The 20,991-nt window shown below is 40.4% G+C and overlaps 1 protein-coding gene across 4 annotated transcripts in view; it reads right to left on the bottom strand.

Annotated features, from left to right (window-relative positions):
* Positions 1 to 5,024: 5,024 nt before the first annotated feature.
* Positions 5,025 to 20,991, bottom strand: part of LOC5571673 (coiled-coil domain-containing protein 170) — an 87,655-nt gene continuing 71,688 nt past the window's right edge. For 2 of the 4 annotated variants that reach the window (XM_021845486.1, XM_021845485.1), the window contains 2 exons: positions 5,995 to 6,300; positions 5,033 to 5,667 (listed from right to left, as the gene is read on the bottom strand). In XM_021845486.1, coding sequence (XP_021701178.1) covers positions 5,272 to 5,667; positions 5,995 to 6,300 — 702 coding nt within the window. In that variant the 3' untranslated portion in view covers positions 5,033 to 5,271. Of the gene's footprint in view, positions 5,668 to 5,994; positions 6,301 to 6,394; positions 6,533 to 20,991 lie in introns of all 4 variants that reach the window. The other 2 variants (XM_021845484.1, XM_021845483.1) reach the window with 2 other exon arrangements.

The following is a 20,991-nucleotide window of genomic DNA, read 5'->3' as shown; positions in this document are numbered from 1 at the left end:
TTTGTTTTGGCAGCCATGTTAACTTTTCAGCTCACAATTTCAAGGTAATGAATTTCAGGCCTCGTGATAAGCATTGATTCTAAAAAGTATCGCTATATTCGCTTGCATGCATAGAGTATGCTTTTACAGTCAGGTCTCCCATTAGACACATGGTTGGGGGGCGTAATAGGGATCTGCGTTATAGGAGACCCAGAGCTTATGGGATTTCATCACTTTGGGGGTGTCGTTGAATATCTCGTTTGCCATAAGAGAAAGCATAGTACTGTCTTCGGCGACGTTTCAGTGCTAAGTACGATCTTCCTTTAGGAGTTGAGGATCATCCTTTTAGTCGAGAACTTGGCCGGTAGGGGCGCTTTTTCTGATTTGCACTATATGGACCATGAGGGATAAGAATGCAATATTTTGTAACATATGATATCTCTAGATCCTGATGTTTTGGAAGGTTGGTGTCTTCGGAAGAGTTGTTCAGTAGCTCAAGGTCTGACATGCGGTGGTCATTCTGATACGAAATTACGCCACCAGGCGGCGCTAGTGGGCATGGAATTTTTGTGTTGCGCATAGCTCAGTAGCCTGATCACTTAAAAAGATGGTGTCTTCGGCAAAGTTGCTCTGTATCACAAGGGTTAACATTATTTGAGCCGAAAGTTTCGGCTAGGCCTAGGCGGTGCTAGTGAGCAAAAAATGTTTGTTTTGCGTATAGCTCAGTAGCCTGACTACTTAGCAAGTTGGCGTCTTCGGCAAAGTTGCTCAGTATCACAAGGGCTAACATTATTTGAGCCGAAAGTTTCGAAATTTTACCACTAGGCGGCGCTAGTGAGCAAAGAATTTTAGTTTTGCGTATAGCTCAGTAGCCTGATCACTTAGAAAGATAGCGTCTTCGGCAAAGTTGCTCTGTATCACAAGGGCTAACATTATTTGAGCCGAAAGATTCGAAATTTGGCCACTAGGCGGCGCTAGTTAGCAAAGAATTTTTGTTTCGCAGGTAGCTCAGTAGCCAAAACAAAAATTCTTTGCTCACTAGCGCCACCTAGTGGCAACATTTCAAAACGTTTGGGTCAAATAATGTTAGCCCTTGTGATACTGAGCAACTTTGCTTAAGACACCATCTTTCTAAGTGGTCAAGCTACTGAGCTATCCGCGAAACATAAATTATTTGCTCACTAGCGCCACCTAGTGACAAAATTTTGAATTTGTCGGCTCAAATAATGTTAGCTCTTGTGATACAGAGCAACTTTGCCGAAGACGCCATCTTTCTAAGTGGTCAGGCTACTGAGCTATGCGCAACACAAAAATCCCATGCCCACTAGCGCCGCCAGGTGGCGTAATTCCGTATCAGAATGACCACCGCATGTCAGCCCTTAAGCTACTGAACAACTCTTCCGAAGACATCAGCCTTCCAAAACATCAGGATCTCATATGTTACAAAATTTTGCATTCTTATCCCTCATGGTTCATATAGTGCAAATCAGAAAAAGCGCCCCTACCGGCCAAGTTCTCAACTAAAAGGATGATCCTCAACTCCTAAAGGTAGATCGTACTTAGCACTGACACTCCGCCGAAGACAGTACTGTGCTATTTCTTTTGGCATACGAGATATTCAACGACACCCCCAAAGTGATGAAATCCCATAAGCCCTGGGTCTCCTATAACGTTCTGGTGTGTCTTATAGGAGTGAGCGTAATAGGAGTGCACGTTATAGGAATGCATTTAATAGGAGACCCGACTGTACTTTTTCAGCAATATCAGGTCAAAACCAACCGTTTTTCATTACTCTCATTTTGTGAGATGAATAAGCAACAATCATCAACAACGCGTACAAATTTCAATGACGGCCTACTTTGCCTTAAGGCTGAACTATTTGAAGAATTCCAGATAGAACAACTTTGAAAAAAAAATAGACCCTTCCTGAGTTAAATGTTAAATTTCAATTTTTATGTTAAGTATCTTCCGCAGAAATTCCAAAAGAATCTCAAGAAGAAATCCTAGACAGACGCGCGCTGCCGAATTGTTGCCCGTTCTGTGGCGTAGTTGGTTAACGCGCCCAGTCTAGCGTATTGGGAGTCGTGGGATCGAAGCCCACCAGAACGATTCTATTATTTTTCACTTTTGTGTCTACGACCTTCAGGTTTTTTCAAATAAGTGTTATTTCCGTAGAATTTTGTATTGAATTTTACCTTTCTTGATTGAAATTTAATGTTTCTACTTTTAATATCGCGCTAAGCTAGTTACTGAGGAACATATTTTACTTGTTGGATTTATTAAATAAAAAAAAGAGCTGTGGTTTTACGTGACCATATTTTAACACATCATATCTCATGCTAGCCGTAGTCGCATAGCCATTAAGTAAGACCAAGCTGAGGGTTGTGGGTTCGAATCTCATTGGATGAGGGTCATTTAAGGTTGAACATTTTCTCTAACTTCTCAGGATATGAAAATATTTTCACGCCTGCCACAAGCTCAACGCAAGCAATCAAAGCTCAATCGACATAGAAAGCTCTCAGTTAATAACAGTGAAAGTGCTCATAAGAACACTAAGCTGAGATACAGGGTTCTTCTATTTTTAGGCAACACGTCAGAATGCGAACCAATGAGAGGAATTGATGATACATTAAACTGGCTGCAACAGTAGATCCGATATACCTATCCCTACATCTACACCAGTTTCCGCGGGAAGGTGTACGGGTGGTAAATTGATGGCATAGAGAGGCTTACTGCTCGGTTAGCAGACTGCCTAAGTATCAGGCGTAAGGAAAGGCGTGCTATAATAATGGAAGAATGGAAGCGAATGAAAACGGTTATTTCCATCTCTGCTTCTAGGATCTGTGATATATTAGAAGCGGGTGAAAGATACAACTACAAAGTACAAGGAAAAGGGATTGAACCCATGACCCTCTGCTTATGAAGCGAAAGCGTTACCTCAAGGCTACAAACCCCCCTAAGATGAGCAACTTGAACAAATTCAGATTGTGAATAACTCTTTTAGCAATAGTTTGCGACTCTATGACCCTTGGGAACTTTTTCTTAACTCGAGAAGACCCTCGAAATTGTTAAAGTCCACCAAAGTACCAAACACCCTGTAGAACGATAATAAAGTTAAGTAGTCGAGACAAGTACACAACACTGAAAAGCACCTTACAGTTGAGGTCGAAATACGCTTATTTGCCAAAGGATACAAACTGTAGTGGAATTATATGGTATAGTTATAAATTCGGGTTTTCATTACTTATCGGTAATCCACTAAATAGCTAGGAAATTTATTATGAAAATAGAGTTTCCTTAAATTATTACTAAGGACATATGATATGTGGAATAATTGAAAGGATTACAGAAAAAATCAATATATGTTTTTCACCTTTTAATAATTATAATTTTTATTCAGTTCTATGTTTTTTGGTAAAATCTGCAAAAATAAAATAAATGAAACCTATCCTAGAGCAACTGATAAACAGAAAACCAAAATAAAGTAACTTAAACAGAAAATAAGTTTGCTTAAAACTGTATTCCAAATGGCAAACCATTATTTATCAGATTACTCATACGTTTCAGTCAGTAATCAATATATATTTACGCATTTGGGGTCATGCACAACTTACGTCACGCTCCAAAGGGAGGGGGCCGAGCCAAGCGTGAAAATCCTTAAAAAAATTTTGGAGGACTCATACATGCTAGATAAATCTTTAACTTTCAAAAATTACATTGCTGGCATCCAAACCAAATGTAACAAATATATAAAATGTATGTGACTTATTAACATAAAAACCAAACTTCGGCTTTTGATCTTCTAACAAATTTTCAGGCCGGTCAATTTGTATACTGTACCAATATGGGCTATCTGCTGTTATATCATGAAGAAACCTCTGCAGAAGTGAAAGGAAATAAAGGAGTAAGGAATTAAAAAAAATCTTACATGATTATTGCTACAAACGGACTTAAATGTAGGGAGTCGATGCCAATTATGGACCCTTTGCGTATTATGGACCCCCTACATAAAAACATAAAATTAACACTCAAAGCAACCTTATTCCTATGAAAATCCACCGGGGGAACTTCGATTGCATTATAAGTCAGCAGTTTCAGACAAAATATTTTATTTGAGACGCATAGATACAGATATTTGAACAGTTTTGTAAATGAAACCACACAAGAGGGTCATAATACGCATTTCCAGGTGGGTCCATAATAGGCAAGTCGGCAGCGAGCCGGATTACATGGAAATCAAATGAAGGGTCCATAATAGGAAACGTCAAATTTGTAACAACAGTTTTCCAAATGCATATTTCGCTGGAAAAATCGAATGATTTTGTATGTTTCATAGGCGTACTATGGAGTAAAAACATTGAACTTGTTGTTAGACTCCACAAAACCTATATGCGTCTGAGATAACATTGCGGATAAGCGTCGAAAACAGTGAATCAAATTGTCGTCAAAACAGACGAAAAACAAACAACAAAGCAAGCTCGCTCACAACCGTTTGTCCCAACTGTTGCGGATAGAGATACAATCAAAACCAGAATTGTCATGACAATCACAGGGCGCAACATTATTGCAACCTTTTCTACTCGCGATTAATCAGTTATTTGTAATTCAAAACCTAATTTGTTTTATGGATGCTGTTCAATAGTTGTCAATGTTTACCACTTCGGAGAAAGTTCTCGAAAATGGCAATGCGAAGCCCAGAAAATCGCTGCACACGTGATGATCGATCATTGTCATATTCTGTTCAAGTGATGATAAACTGATGTTGCGGTATAGAATTGTTGCAACAAGAAAAGGAGATGACAATGTCTTTGTTGCTGCGTGTTGGGTGACAATTGATTCACTGGTCGAGAATGAATTTCAGCTACTAAGGGGTCCATTACTAGCATTGAAACCCTATTAAGTAAAAAAATCATTGATCATTTTAACATATTCATAAAAAAAGTTTTGCAACCACATTTTTTTCAGTAATTTTTGCCTAGATGCACTGCAGAAGTAAGAGTTGACTTCAAAGGAAAATCATCATCAATTAAGAACCTTTCGTATATAAGCCACCGTTTAACATTTATTTCATACAACATTATATGCTACAACAAATGTGTTTCCACTACCCTCAACTAGGTGCCGCTAAATGCGTACAGTTCGTTCGCTATAAAACACCAACCGCACGGGTAACTATGAACTCATATCTCCCCCATAAAGTATCTGCTGAGCTGATGCCTTCCTTCCTACAGCAGCTCCTCATTTCACGCCATCTCTCCGCTTTGGCAGTGTTGTTTCCCGCAAATGGCAGCTTTAATATTTCTTCCCGAAATCGAAATCGTCATCGAAATTATGGTCGTGGTCATTGAAGCCTGAGTCGATGTATCTCCTGGTGTGGATCGGGCTGGAACTCAACGGTCTGCATCCGGCAGATGAAGGCCCTGGGCCAATGTCGTCGTATCGGGAACAGTGATGATCACTACCAGCCGTTCCCAACGGGGAAGACGGACCGTAGTGGCTGCTCCCCAGACACGTGCACTGATGATGGGCGTTGCACATGGTTTGCAGTTTGTGCAGCAATTCAGAATCGGGGCCGTCTCGTAGATGCAGCAGCTTTGCCACTGATGTTCGGAACGCTTGAAGCTGTGACAGACGATGGTTAGTATCGGCCAGTTGCGACTTTATTCGCGACATCTCATCGCGGAGATGCTAGAAGAAAAGAGCATGATATGCAAGTTAACATCCGTGATGCCAGTTGAAAACGTATCTTTTATTAGAAGTTTTGAGTAGAATTGAAGATATTTGGAAAAAATTTAAATAATCATTGTTCAATATACTTTTACAGGAATTTCGCAGTTGTTTATTCAGCAATTATTCTGTAAATTCCGCCAGAAAACCCTCTTGTACTATTTATCATCATTTTATCTAGGAATTATCTCAGACTTACTTTCAAAGTCTTATTCAGGAATCAAGCAAAAATTGCTTCTTTGCAAAAATTAGAATGCAATAAACTACCAATCTATAATAGTATCCTACCGTGATAGCATGTTCGTCCCGCACCCTTCGCTCGTGGGAACTTTCGACCGCCGAACGGGCTCGGGATTTATAGGCTGCCAATTGGCCCACTAACCGTTCCCTTTCATTTTCCAGCTCGCAAAGACGTGCCTGCAACTCGTCGCACTTCCGGGCCCGTTCCAAGGCGGTGATTTTATAGTCCGATGCTTCATTCAGCTGCGTCTTCACTTCCACCAACTGGGCCTTCACTTCCGACAGCTGCTGAGCGGTTCTTTCGGCATTTTTCGAATTCTTTCTCGCCCTGTGAACAGCTTCATCACGTTCCGTCTGTGAAGAGCAAGAATAAAATGTGCAATGGTTACAAATTGAAATTGGTTTCCACCAAAGCGGGGCCAATGGGATGAAATGGAACGAAATCTACTTGCAACATGGTTTTCCCCCTAGCATTGTCCTCGAGCAGTGCAATCTTTCGCCGCAGGAGTTCCAAATGCAGATCCCTCCGCTGGACTTGTTCCCGCAGGACGCGAACCCTTCGTTGCAAATTGTACAGTGCCGTGCTCTACAAAATGAAAATGCATTTCTGGTTGCTTCATTCAAAATGACATGGGGTGAAATGAACGTGACACGGTGGGTGGTTTGAATAAAAAGCGATAAAGTTTTCTACATGTAGCATCTTCTCAGAAACGAAATTCACAGAGTTTACTTCATTATTGATATGATTAAATAACCTTTCGGATTACTTTCGACGTAAGCTTTTACTACATGCAATGGGCCAATGCACGAGTTCATTATTTGACGTTTGAGCGGTGCCGTGTTATTTAGGTGGCCATAGCAACGAGTGAATTCGGCACCGCTCAAATGTCAAATTCGTGAACTCGTGCATTGGTCCATAACCGCCAAAAATCTGGATCCTCTACGCTGCCCTTCTACGCCTACTTCACTTGTTTCATGTAATAAAATGGACCAATGCACGAGTTCACTAATATGACGTTTGAGCGGTGCCGATACGGCACCTCTAAAGCGTCAAATAATGAACTCGTGCATAGGTCCATAGGAAGAGCTACACGTGAACCCGTCTTTATGGACCGATGCACGAGTTCATTATTTGACGTTTTAGCGGTGCCGTGTTATTTATGGGACCATGGCAACCAGTGAATTCGGCACCGCTCAAACGTCAAATTAGTGAACTCGTGCATCGGTCCATTTGGTGAGAACGTTGGCAAAAGAGACAGAATTTTATTTGAAAATTTCTTAGCCTACTACGATTGAATTCAAACAATATCTAGTTAGGTTGCTAATGGCAACGTGATCGGTTGCACACTCAACACCATGTTCTATGTAAACCTTATGGACAACGGGACAAATATGCGTAGAACGGCAGTATGGGAAATTAGAAATAACAGTGATCAACGTGAGAATCATATAACTCCTAAGATTCCTGGAATTCAGAAGGATAGTACGAATACAAAGACTATGAAAAAAATCGGTAGGTTGATGAGGCTTTTAAGATTTATTTAAGTCTAGAAAATTCTTCCAGGGGTGATTCCATCAGTATTTTCTATAGGGATTACATAAGGAAGTCCTCCATGGATAGCATAAGGAGTTCCTCCTGGGATAACATCAGATGTTCTTCAAGGTATTCCATTGGGAGTTTCTCCAAGGATTCCATAACAAATTCCTTTAGGAAATTTACCCGGAAATCTGACAGGGATTCTACATGCGGTTCTTACAGGTATTTTATCAGAACTTTCTCTAGGGATTCCATCAGGACTTCCTACAGAAATTCCTTCCGGAATTTCTCCAGCAATTATATCAGGAGTTCCTCAAGGAATTCCATCGAGGTGTATTCTAAGGATTTCAGAAGCAGTTCCATTAGGAATTCCTTCAGATATTCCAATAGGAATTTCTTCTAGGCATTACATCAGAAGTTGTTCTAGCGATTACATCAGGAGTTTCTCTAGGGATTTCATCCGGGGTTATTCCAGAGCTTTCATCAGAAGTTCCTCCAGGATTCGATTAAGAGTTCCATCAAAGAGTCTATCAAGAGTTTCTCAAGAGAGCTCATCCAGGGATTTCATCGGAAGTTCCTCCAGGGGAAAAAAATAACAGAAGTCCTTCCAGGGATTCCGACAAGAGTTTCTTCAGTGATTCCACCTGGAATTCCTCTTGGGATTCCATCAGAAGAGTTTCTAGCAATCCAATCAGAAGTTACTTCAGGTATTACATCAGGAGTTTCTATAGAAATTCCATATGAAATTTCTTCATAGATTCCACCTGGAATTCTTCCAGGGATTCTATTAGGAGTTTCTAAAGGAATTTCATCAGAAGTTCCTTTAGAGATTCCACCAGCAATTCCTACAGGGATTCCATCAGGAGTTGCTCTAGAAATTTGTTCTGGAGTTTTTCTAGGTATTTCATCAGGAATTTTTCCAGGGATTCTATTAGGAGTTCCTTTACAGCTTCTACCTCGAATTTCTTGAGAGATTCAATCAAGAGTTTCAGGAGATCCTCTATGGATTCCATAAGAAATTCTTCCAGGGGTTTAATCAGGATTTCTTGCAGGGATTCCATCTGGAGTTGATAGAGGCATTCCATTAGGATTCTCCATGGTTTCCATTAGGAGTTCCTGCAGGAATAATATTAGAGGTACCTCCTCATATTCCATCAGAAGTTTCCTTAAGGATTCTTTCTGGAATTTCTCCAGGAATTCTATCAAAAATTCCAGGGATTCCATCCAAAGTTTGTTTAGAATTTCGACTTTATTTTTTTTTTTAAGAGGAGTTTTTTATATCAGGAGTTCCTCGAAGAATTCAATCAAGATTTCACCTATGGGTTTCATAAATAATTCCTTCAGGATTTCCATCACGATTTCACCAGGATTTTTTTGTTTTTAAATCATGCGTTCAGTTTGAGAAATTTATTACGTTTTTATTAAATCTTCGAGCTGTTTAGTATAATACCTATAAGTAGATGAAAAAACCGAAATTAGTACTATACCATTCAATCAGGTCCGTCGCACTCGGGCTCAGATTGGGTACCACTTCTAGTACTGCATTCGATCCCTCGGTAGTTCAAAAGGTACCCAAGTTTGACACATCGCAGTACACTATTCAGGGCAATCTAGATTACCTTATGAGCCATAAAATTTTTGGCATTTGCAAGGGACATGAAGGTCTTTAATTTGTCTTTGATTTAATTCCACTAGAGTTTGTATCCTTTGACAGATACGCGTATTTCGACCTCAACTGTAAGTCCGTCTTCAGTGACGTGTACAAGACTACTTAAATTTATTACAATTTTTCATTTATCCAAAAGTGTTCTGAGAGCGCATTTATCCAAAAGGGCTCTGAGGGTCAAATGTGGCCACTGGCCCGTAGGTCGATGGATGAACACCATTGCTCTAATATTTATTAACCGCTAATTGAAATCTCTTAGAGAGTTAGGAATAAAACACGTGTTGCTAGTTTAACGATCAGTACAGGAATGAATGTATTTCAATATAGAACGCATAAGGATATTTATCAAGGCTACCACGATGTGTACATCTAACACTCCTCCTCACAGGTGGTATATCTTGATTATTTCAGTCCAGCATTCTTCCGGAAATGTTGAAGCTTTATTCTTGAAAGCGGCTTTGTCATCATGTCAGCTAACTGCTCAGCGGTCGGACAATACTGCACAGAAATTATGTTTTGCTTTTTCAAATCCTTAGTAAATGCATACTTGGTGTCAATATGCTTTGACCTTCTCTCGATCTTTTCTCCATCCAGTTGATGTATGCAACTCTGGTTATCCTCCAGTATTTTGATAGGTACAGTAGCTTCACCAAAATCAGCCAATAGCTTTCTCAGCCACAGCAGTTCTTGACAGGACTCTGCCAACGCTACGAATTCCGCTTCAGTTGATGATAGTGCTACACAGTTCTGTTTTCTGGCTCCCCATGATACAAGGCCACCACCGAAGAAAATCAGGTAGCCGGAGTTAGATTTTCGGTCATTGCAATCACCAGCCCAGTCAGCATCTACATAACATTTCAGGGGCTCGGTCGTTGTTCCAAGTTGTAACTTCAAGTCTTTAGTGGCGTTGAGGTATCTTACTACACGTTTGGCTTCGTTCCAATCAGCTACCGTGGGATTGTTGACCCTTCTTCCTAAAATTGAAGCCGCAATCGCTATATCCGGTCTTGTCATCACCGAAACGTAAAGCAATCCTCCAATCAAACTCTGGTAGTCATCAGCACTTGGCAGTAATTCGCTTCTCTCCTCCTTTGGCTGAACAAATCCCGGATCCATGGGGATGGACGATAATTTCGCCTCACTCAATCCAAATCTTGCAGCTAATTTCGAAATGTACGCTTTTTGACTGATTGAGAATTTTCCGTCGACTTCATCAACCTGCATTCCCAGGAAAAAAGTAAGGTTTCCTAACAATGACAACTTGAATTTCTTCTTCAAATTGGACATAATATTTTTGAATTCCGCTTCATTCTTACAGGCAATCACCATGTCATCTACATAAACAGCAATGAAATCAATTTCTCCGTTTCGCTCTCTCTTGTACAAACACGGATCCGACTTGCAAGGCAGGAAGTTCATCTTTTGCATAACGTTGTCTAGAGTTTTGTTCCAGACTCTTCCGGCTTGCTTCAATCCGTAAATACTCCTTTTTAATCGGCAGACGTTGTTAGATTCAATTTTCATTCCAGCTGGGGGCTTCATGTATATAACTTCGTCAAGTTCACCGTACAAATAAGCTGACTTCACGTCGACGTGTTTCACAAATAGTTTCCTTTGACTGGCTATGGTCAACAGTATACGAAACGTCGGTTGCTTGACAACTGGAGCTAACACTTCTTCATAATCGGTGCCATACCGTTGAGAAAAGCCTTGAGCCACCAATCTTGCTTTGTAGCGTATCAATGCACCATCTTGATCGGTTTTCTTTTTAAAAATCCATCTGCTTCCCACAGCCGTTTTTCCTGGCGGTAGCGTTGCCATTTCCCATGTTTCGCAGTGGAAGCGTGCTGGGCCCATAACCTCTTAGAGAGTTAGGAATAAAACACGTGTTGCTAGTTTAACGATCAGTACAGGAATGAATGTATTTCAATATAGAACGCATAAGGATATTTATCAAGGCTACCACGATGTGTACATCTAACAAAATCTAATAATAAATACCTATGCAATTCTAGTTATTTTGGTGGTATTCCGGTAAAACTTCTGTAATTTTGGTATTACTAGAACTAAAACTAAATTCTCATCATATTGGTTGAATTTTGGTACAATTCTCTGGAGTTCAAATGGTAGGAAACATGGGACTTATCTTAAAGTATCTTAAACTTATTGGGGGTTGCGACTGGAAGTTGAAAACGTAAACTCTTGGATGTCGGCTATCTCAGTCTTAATCAGCGAACGTTTTAATTTTTTTGCCCGACGTTTCGGCCATTTGTTGTGGCCTTTTCAAGGGAAAACTGTTTTGTACAAATATATAATTAGTTTTAAATTTTGTTAGTCTAGTCTAATTTGTCTTACATGGTCTATCGTTTTTGTCCTTATTGATTTAGCTGTTCTGCGTGTCGAGTATTCATAATTTTGCTTCTGTGGAAATTGTACAATGATATGTGTCAATTTTTTACATAATTTTCTTAATTTTGGACTTACATTTGTACTAATTTTGGAAAATGTTAATGTTGGTCACTTGGTCACAGTTATAATTACAATCACAAACGGTTGGTTCAAAATGGTGAATTTCTGTTGTCTAGTTTTTTTTATGGTAACTTGAGCTTTTTATGGTGAATGTCGGGTTGTTGTATCTGTTTGTAGATTTCGTCTATTTCGTTTATTTCGTTTGTTATTGAGAGTGTGTAGTATGCCTGCATATGTTGTATTTAGGTTGTTTACGTCTGTTCTATAATTGATTGCATTAGTGTTATGGGTAATATGGCACATTCCTAAGATAGGGAGAGTTGTTGCTCTCCGAGAGTGGTCAAGAATTATTGTTTTGGTCAGATCGAAATCATGTCCCTCCTCGATAGTATGGTTCATGAATGCAGTTGTTTCTTTGAGTCTGTTTATCTCGTCTTGTGCTTGTGATGTGTCGATTTCTTTTAATCTTTGATGTTTGTTAATGTGGGTTTGGTGTCCGTTTAGTCTAGTTTTGAGTTGGTTTCTGGTCATGCCTATGTATGTTTTGTCACAATCTTTGCAAGGTATGCTGTATATTACTCTAGAATGTTGTGTTTTTGATATTTAACTGGTCTTAGTAAGCTTTTTGTGGTTTTGATTGTACGATAAGCTAACTTTACCTGGTGGTAATCGTTTTTTAGGCTATGGGCTATGGATGTGGATAGTTGTGGTATGAACGGTACTGATCTGTAGAGCATCGGAGATGGTTGTATGTTGTCCTGTGGGGGGTTGATGTTGGAGTTGGTGGCATCATTTGTTGACGGATTAGAAGATTCTGGTTGCATTTGGGTTTCGATGGAGTTTTGCTGTTGGTTGGGCGGTTGCATGATGTTCGGAAGTTGTGAGGGTGATGTAATAGTTGCTTGAGAATTTTGACTTATTCTGGTATTTTGCAGGCACGGTGGTTGGATGCGGCATGTCATTCTATTGATTAGAGTTGATGGATAGTTGTTTCGGCGTAAATGTTGAAAGATGACCTGCTTTTGATGCTCTACGTTGTGGTTCGTCGATAATGTTGTGACCCGGTTAATGAAATTGCATGCTACGTTCATTTTCATAGCCGTCGGATGAAATGAATGAAAGTTCATCAATCGTCCTGAGGAGATGGGTTTGCTGTACCAACTTGTGCTGAGTGTTTGATCGTTGTTCCGTTTGATGAGCATGTCGAGGAATGGTAACTGTAGCTGGTTTTCTGTTTCTATTGTAAACTGTAGGTGTGGATTGTAGCTATTGAAGACATCTAGTGTTGTTTGGATTTGATCTGCTGGAAGTGCAAGCAGCAGGCCGTCTACAAACTTTTTGAGGATTGGTATAGCAAAGGGCACGAGTGTGGAGACGGTGGATAGTAGTGTGTCCATGACCAAGTCAGCTAATATTGGAGAAAGCGGACTCCCCATGGCTGTTCCAAAAGTTTGTATATAGAACTTGCCTCGAAAACAGAAGTATGGTGAACTTTTTGATGTTGTGCCAGTTCATGATGATGTCTCTTAGTATCAGATCCTTTGGTATGTTCGTAAACAAGGATACGACATCGAAGGAGACTAATACATATCCTGGTGGAAGTTTTATCGTGGTTATGAATTCCGCAAATTCAAAACGGTCAACGATGTTGAACTGGTTTTGCACAGACTGTTGAAGAATCGATGCCATGTATTTCGAAAGTTAGTAGGTGGGGGCGTTGATGTTTGGTACTACTGGGCGCAATGGTATATCCGGTTTATGATTTTCATCCACCCACTACTTGAAGAAAGGAGTCCGTTTATTCCAAAACTTCAACGGATTTGTGAACGGTTTAAGAAAGCTCTTATGAATGTTGAAATTCAACACACTTTCCATGTAATCACGACACTCACCCACAAGAGAGCAGAGGCAGAGCAAAAAGCTACGGTGGTTAACAGTGAGGTTCTAACACAATTCATACGAACGCAACAACAGTTGTACACCAATAGAATGCAATTGATTATATTTGTTTTATTGGGAGTAATGAAAAGAAATAAAACGGAATTATACAGTTTTTGTTTTAATTAAATTTAATTGATCTTAAATCGACTTTAAAGTTTTGAATAATTTTTTTTCAGTGTAGAAAATGTGTTTTAATTTTTTCAATATTTTTTTTCTAAAACTTCAGGAAATTTCACGACAGTCCCCCATACAAAACTTTTTTGTAGGTCTTACCGTTTTCGAGTTATACGGGTTTTTAAAAAAAGTAAAAAAAAACTTCGGGACTTAAAAAATTCGATATTAGAAAAACTTTTTTCCCTAAAATATGCCCAATTTGCAGTGTATGGACGACTTTTAGTAAATTTAATTACGTAACTTTTTGCTTAAGGATGATCGGCCATTTTTTTTTTTAAATCGACTTTGAAGTTTTGATTTTTTTTTTTTCAGTGCAAAAAATGTGTTTTTATTTTTTCAATATTTTTTTCTAAAACGTCAGGAAATTTGACGACAGTCCCCCATACAACACTTTTTTGTAGGTCTTACCGTTTTCGAGTTACACGGGTTTATAAAAAAAGTGAAAATAAACTTTGACCCTTTCCAAATGTTAGTCTAGATCGATTTTGAAAAAACAAAGTATCTTAGTTTCACATAGTCTTCACACCCAGAAAGTTTCATTGAATTCTGAAGGGGTGCTGCCAATCCTTTTGTCGAGTTGGCGTGAAATCCGTCTATAGATAAGTTGAAAATAGATCTGTATCGGTAAAGAAGCTACAGATCAACTGATTCCGGCACAGTAGTGGCCACAAGCACAGAGTGCCTTAAAAAAAAATAAAATAAAACAAAATAAAAAAAATAAAAAAAAATACTGGGTTTGCGTACAGCTTTTGGGATTGTGGTGAAAAACCATTGGATTACAATTCACGGTGATTTCTAATTCCCGTCAGTAAAGTAAATGATCGTAGATAAAAGATGTATGTATGAATTTTAATTTCCGGTGTACATCCTGTTTTGCACATCTATAAAGTTTGTTTTGACAAAGTAAATATTAAATCTTTTTTCATTTACCTTAGTTTTTAGTCATATGTGTTGTTTGAAAGGCATTGCACCTGGCACGCACGTTTCCCACAGATATGTATTTTAAACTAAACTCCGCTGAAAAAATTGCCTGATTGAAACAACATGTTATCACAATTTTCTAGACTTACTAGGGAATAGCATAAGACTGATTATGGAAAATTTTAGCGAAAAAAAAAGTCTTTTTTGGTAAAAATGTATGCTTCTGAAAAACGTGCGTGTTAACTGTAATGCTTCTGAAACAACGCTCGTGGCTGGAAATTGAGGTAAAAAAAAATTAATATGTTATCTATGTATAGCAAAGACAAATGTTATAGATGTCCAAAACTGGATATGCACTGGTAATTAAAATTCATACAACCATCTTTTTTTATGATTACTTATTTTACTGACAGGATATAGTAATCACCCTGTGGGTTTTTTTTTTTCGACTTTTTCGACACTGATGATGCACCTCCGTATTTCGCGGCTAACGTTATTGTCAGCTGTCAGCAAGGATCCTCGATGAACTCGTCGACCACCTCGAACGTATCCCCGTCTATCGCAACACTGCTACCTAGGCGAGCTCTATCGCGCTCGGCACCACCAGCTGCCCTGTCTTGGTCGCATTCACCACCAATCCAACTTTTGCTACCTCGCGTTTTAGGCAGTACAGGTGTACAGGTTTGCCACCTTTTCAAATGTTCGGCTGAGCTTTTGAGGGACACAACACGTCACGTGTCCGCTGGATCTAGGTACGAAACCGGATTACTTTGGAGAACAAACAGTCCAAGCTTTCCTGATAGCTACCCCATGGCTGTTCGTTGGTTGGAGGCTTTAGAACGGAAGCTGCAGAAGGAGCCATAATTAGAGCGACGACTACGAGAACAGATCGTGGAGTACGAGTGTAAAGGATATGCTCACAAAGAAAGTCTGGCCGAACTTGCTTCCGTACCAGCTGACCAAGGGTGGTACCTCCCGCTGGTTGTCGAAACGCAAGAAACCCGGAAAGGTGCGACTGATATGGGATGCGGCGGCTCAAGTTAACAATACTTCCTTCAATTGCAAGCTACTCAAGGGTCCAGACTTGCTGGCCCCGCTTCCGCAAGTTTCGCCATTTCCCAGTCGCGGTGTGTGGAGATATCATGGACACCCGACAACCTTTTTCCCCCGTAACGCGGGTCGATCACCTTTTCGTGGTGCGTTACGGGGTAAGGTCTACACTTTGAACCCTAGTCTCATCTTGTTTGTCGGGATAGGGTAATATGTTCTGGTAACTCAAGGATTCGCGGTACAAAGTCCTTGTGACTGGCAACAGTTTCAGAAAATTAATCTATTTTACCTAGCAGATGGTTTTAGACTCGGAGTTGGTTAGTCCCGAGCCGAGACTACACTTGAAGTCAGAATAACAATCATGAGTGTTAACTCAACAAGGACTGTAAATACTGGTAATTCAAGGACTCACGTGAATTCTGATTACTGAACAAATTTTCTAGCTTGATTCGGTTTTGCTGCTAGCATAAAGCCCCTTTTTTCTAGTATTTTTCTGGGACTAAACTAAAAGCGAATCAAGGATGTGACTAGAGTTCCGTTGCATGGACAAATATATCAGTAGTACCGATTTGGTTCCCCAGAAATTTAATCGATTATGTTTGCTAAGGGGCGCGCCTTCGCTGAAATGGAAATTTCTATGAAGGGTGTAGTCATCATAGTCAATTTGTATCAATATCTGAAGAATCAAAACAAGAACTGTACAGAAATCGATGCTTCATTACCTATCAATGGAAATGGAATAATGCGACATGCACTATACACTAAGGATACGGGTAATGCCAGAATAAATCTAATTTTTGGTCGTAGTGGCGCATCCGAACAGATAGAAAAAAAAAACAATCTTAACGGATTCTGTTTTGTGACGACCCGTCGAACCCACCCTGGGTATACGTGATGGACGTCGCCACATATGGTTCGACTTGTTCACCAGCCTCCGCACAGTATATAAAGAATCTGAACGCGGAGGAGTTCTCCAACGAATATCCTTAAGCGACAGCAGCTATTAAGAACAAGCACTACGTAGATGACTACCTAGACATCTCCAAGACAGTCCAGGAGGCGATCGAGGTCGTCATCAAGGTAAAGCAAGTACACTCTATGAAGCTGATGTTCTCAGGGGAATCGGTGCATTCGAAGAACCTGGTCCTAAAGCGAGGAGAAAAAATGGAGTCCGCTCTTGGCATGAAATGGATTCCATCCAAGGATGTCTTCACGTTCGGGATGATAGAAGACATTAAGTCTATACTCATCGAAGATCACATCCTAACCAAGCGAGAAATAGCTAGGGTTGTGATGAGCTTATTCGACCCTTTTGGGTTTATCGCCTTCTTCCTCGTACACGGTAAGAACCTGCTGCAAGATGTTTGGACTGAAGGGACGGAGTGGAATCAAATTTATACTTGGGGGGGGGGGGGGTGGTTGTGGCTTCTTTTAAGCCCCTTACTCTTATGTTCTTCTCCTTCGACACATTGATGTTCAGTCCGATTCGCCTAGCTTTAGCCCTTAGTCGGAAGTACGTATCCACCATCGTCTCAAAGTTGCGTGCTACAATATCAATGTCATCAGCGAAACCAAGTAACTGAAGGGACCTTCTGATAATCGTGCCACTCGTGTCTATCCCGCTCTTCTTATTTCACCCTGTAACGCAATGTTGAACAGTAAACACGAAAGGCCATCACCTTGCCGTAACCCTCTGCGAGATTCGAAGGGACTCGAGAGTGTCCCTGATACTCGGACTACGCACATCACTCGCTTCATCGTCGCCTTGATCAATCTTATCAGTTTGTCCGGGAAACCGTATTCGTGCATAATCAGCCATAGCTGTTCTCGATCGATTGTAAATCGATTTAAAATTGATGAATAAATGATGTGTGGGTACATGGTATTCGCGGAATATCTGCAACACCTGGCGGATGGCGAATATCTGATCCATTGTTGCTCGTTCGCCCATAAATCCTGCCTGATATTGCCCAACGAATTCTGGTGATAGACGGTGGCATAGAACTTGGGAGAGTACCTTCTAGGCGGCGCTCAAAATTGAGATCGCACGATAATTGACGCAATCCAATTTGTCGCCCTTTTTGTAGATAGGACATACGACACCTTCTATCCACTCCTCCGGTAATACTTCTTCCTTCCAAATCTCGGAAATAACCTAGTGCAGCGCTCTTGCCAGTGCATCACCACCGTATTTCAGCAGCTTGCTCCGTCCACCCCAGCGACTTTGTAATTTTTCAGCCGTCCAATCTCCGTTTCAACCTCTTGCAGATCTGGAGGGGGAAGTCTTTCGTCGTCCGCGAGTCCTCTGAAAGTTACTTCCGTGCAACCTTCGCTATTGGCTTCATCACCGTTAATGTGCTCATCGTAGAGCTGCCGCCACCTTTTAACCACCTCACGTTCGTTCGTGATAATATTTTCGTCATAGTATCTGCACATGTCGGCTTGTGGCACAAAGCCTTTGCGCGAACGGTGCAGCTTCTCGTAGAACTTCCGTGTGTCTTTAGTGCGGAACAGCTCTTCCATCACTTCGCTATCTCGTTCTTCTTGTTGGCGCTTCGTTTTCCGGAAAATCGAGTTTTGTCTGTTCCTTGCCTGTTTATACTGTGCCTCGTTCGCTTTGTGCGGTGTTGCAGGCTGCTCGCATTCGCCGTCGTACCAGTCGTTTCTCTGGTTCGGGGCCGCTGAACCTAATGCTGCTGTTGCGGTGCTACCTATGGCGGATCGTATGTGCCTCCAGCCATCTTCAAGAGTGGCGGCGCCAAGCTGCTCTTCCGTTGGTAGGGCCACTTCCAACTGCTGCGCGTAGAGCATCTCCTTCTCGTCGTCCGGTCTCCCTTCGTGTGGGCAGTTTACGTTGATGATGCTGTAGTTGAAGAAACGACCTTTTATCCTTTTTTAGTCCAGTCCAACAAAGTTCCTGCAGTGCTACGATATCGAAGTTACGGGGATGCAGTTCATCATAGATTATCCTATCGAAACCTGCGAAACCAAGTGACTTGCAGTTTCATGTTCCAAGTTTCCAATCGTAATCCTTATTTCGTCGCATGGGTCTTTGCCGATTGTTACGGGTGGTTCTCCGACATTACCCGGAAAACCATTACCCGGAATGCAATTTACCGGAAGACCATTACCCGGAAAACCATTTACCGGAATGAACCATTAACCGGAAAACCATTACCCGGAAGGACCATTTACCGGAAAACATTATATCTCCATTTCTCGACTTTTTTCATTAACGTCCATTAAACCATTTTATGGTCGTTCATGTCAGTATGTTGACTTCAAATTATTTAAAATGACCACCAAGGATAAGGTTCTTAGTACAATAAGCACCAGAGAGGAGTCTAAGATATTTTTATACTTGATCATGTCAATATGCACCATCTTCATATATTTGCATTTCATAAATGATTCACCCTTCTTTTAAAAATAAGCTGTTCTTTCAACTTATTTTTTCAGCTTGTCTTGGCTGAACTAGCTTTATTTGGCTACAACTATGTAACTTTACGTTTTATATTCGACCGTCGATTCTCCAAGTGTCCAAATGTTAATAAATAAGCAACGATTAGATTTTTTAATACTTTTCGCCGAGTGTCAATTCGCGGAATGTCGTTTCCGCAAACGTCAATCAACCGATTGTAAATCCCCGGTATATTCCTTTTTCTAGAATGACCCATTTTGGAGCATCTGATATTCACCCTTCTTTATTTGGTTGGCGGTTCTTTCGAGTTCCACCGATCTCGGCATTTTTGGCAAAATGTGCTTGGTCAAAAATGATCAAATATCTTATTATTTTGATTGCTTATTGTTCTTTCTTGTTTATTACACTGGCATTGAATTCGGGGTACAGACATTCAGAGTTATAACATTCGGAGAAAAATAGCACAATCAATAAAATTCAAAGGAAAAGTAGATCTATTGAGGTTCCAAAGATGGACGTTACAATGGCCAATAGTGTCCCTACTCTCAATCACCAAGGCACTCTTAGTTTACGTCTTGATTTTTTTAGCTTTCCCTAAACCATAAAGCTGACATGAGAATTGAACTGTTGTATTTTGCTTCCCTCGCTAGATAAGTGTTTTTTTATATTTTGATACAATATTAAAATTACCTTATTTGTTAGGCTTTTTTCGATTTTGATTTATAATGATATTACCTTCCAAGTGGTCTCGGACATAAATGAAAATTAATAATTCTTTTCATTCTTTCTATCCTTGCCTGTAATATTTAGTTTTATAGCCTAAATTTGAAGACATAGTTTTCCGATCTATATCAGGCGATTCTTTTCTAATTAGGTGGCCAATAATACATGTTCAATCAATTTTTGGTATCGTGATATTTGTTCATAGTTTGAGGCTTACGTTGCGGCAAAGTGAAATTATTTAGCAAGATCAAGCTGTTGTTGGTAGAATTGAATACCGCCGGTTCAAAATTATTTCTGGATGAAAAATTTGACAACGTTTCAGAGCTAGAGTACTTACATACTTGTCAAACTATGAACGAATGCAAAAATGGTCGGTTGACGTAGGCTCTCAGCTATTAACTGCAGAAAAGCTCCTAGAATAATGTGACCAGATGTGCCCCGGAAAAAATCCGGGACGCTTGTTAGATCTCACCCCATATTTGATGTGAGATTTACATTCATATTCAATCTAAGACATGTACTAAATACTAAGTTAATTGAAATAAAAAGTATAGACACTGGAATGTCAAGTTGAAAATTACTCTGTCCCGGATAATCCGGGACGTCTGGTCACTTTATCCCAGAACAGATGAGAAGCAGGTTTTATCCCAGTTGAGTCGTAACGTCGGCAAGAAGAACAACATATTTGGTCCATAGCTGTTTGGAGATGTCTTTTGAAATAGTGTTTATGGAAACCGAGGGAGTCGAGAATGTCCATGGTTAGCGTGGCATAATATGTGCTGCGCATCAATGAAAGGTCGTCGAAAATGGAAGATTTGGTGCATTCCGGTGAATGGTACATTCCGGTAAACGGTTTTTCCGGGTAGTGGTACATTCCGGTAAATGGTCTTCCGGTAAATTGCATTCCGGGTAATGGTATTCCGGGTAATGGTATAGAATCTTACGGGTCGTATTATCTCCTATGTTATACGCAATAAGTTTTTTTACGGGTGGCTTATTGGGCCTACGCCAACACTCCTGTCTCGCCGGAGCGCCATCGTGACAGCTCTGTTCAACGTCCCAACTAACCCTAGGACGATCGCGCTGATGGGGCTACCACCTTGGATTTAGCTGTGCGCGATTCAACATTTCTTACTCAGCCGC

The sequence above is a fragment of the Aedes aegypti genome, chromosome 2, assembly GCF_002204515.2.
Source record: "Aedes aegypti strain LVP_AGWG chromosome 2, AaegL5.0 Primary Assembly, whole genome shotgun sequence".
Lineage (NCBI taxonomy): Eukaryota > Metazoa > Arthropoda > Insecta > Diptera > Culicidae > Aedes > Aedes aegypti.
The sequence above is the reverse complement of the archived record's forward strand: the minus strand, read 5'-3'. Positions and strand labels throughout refer to the sequence as shown.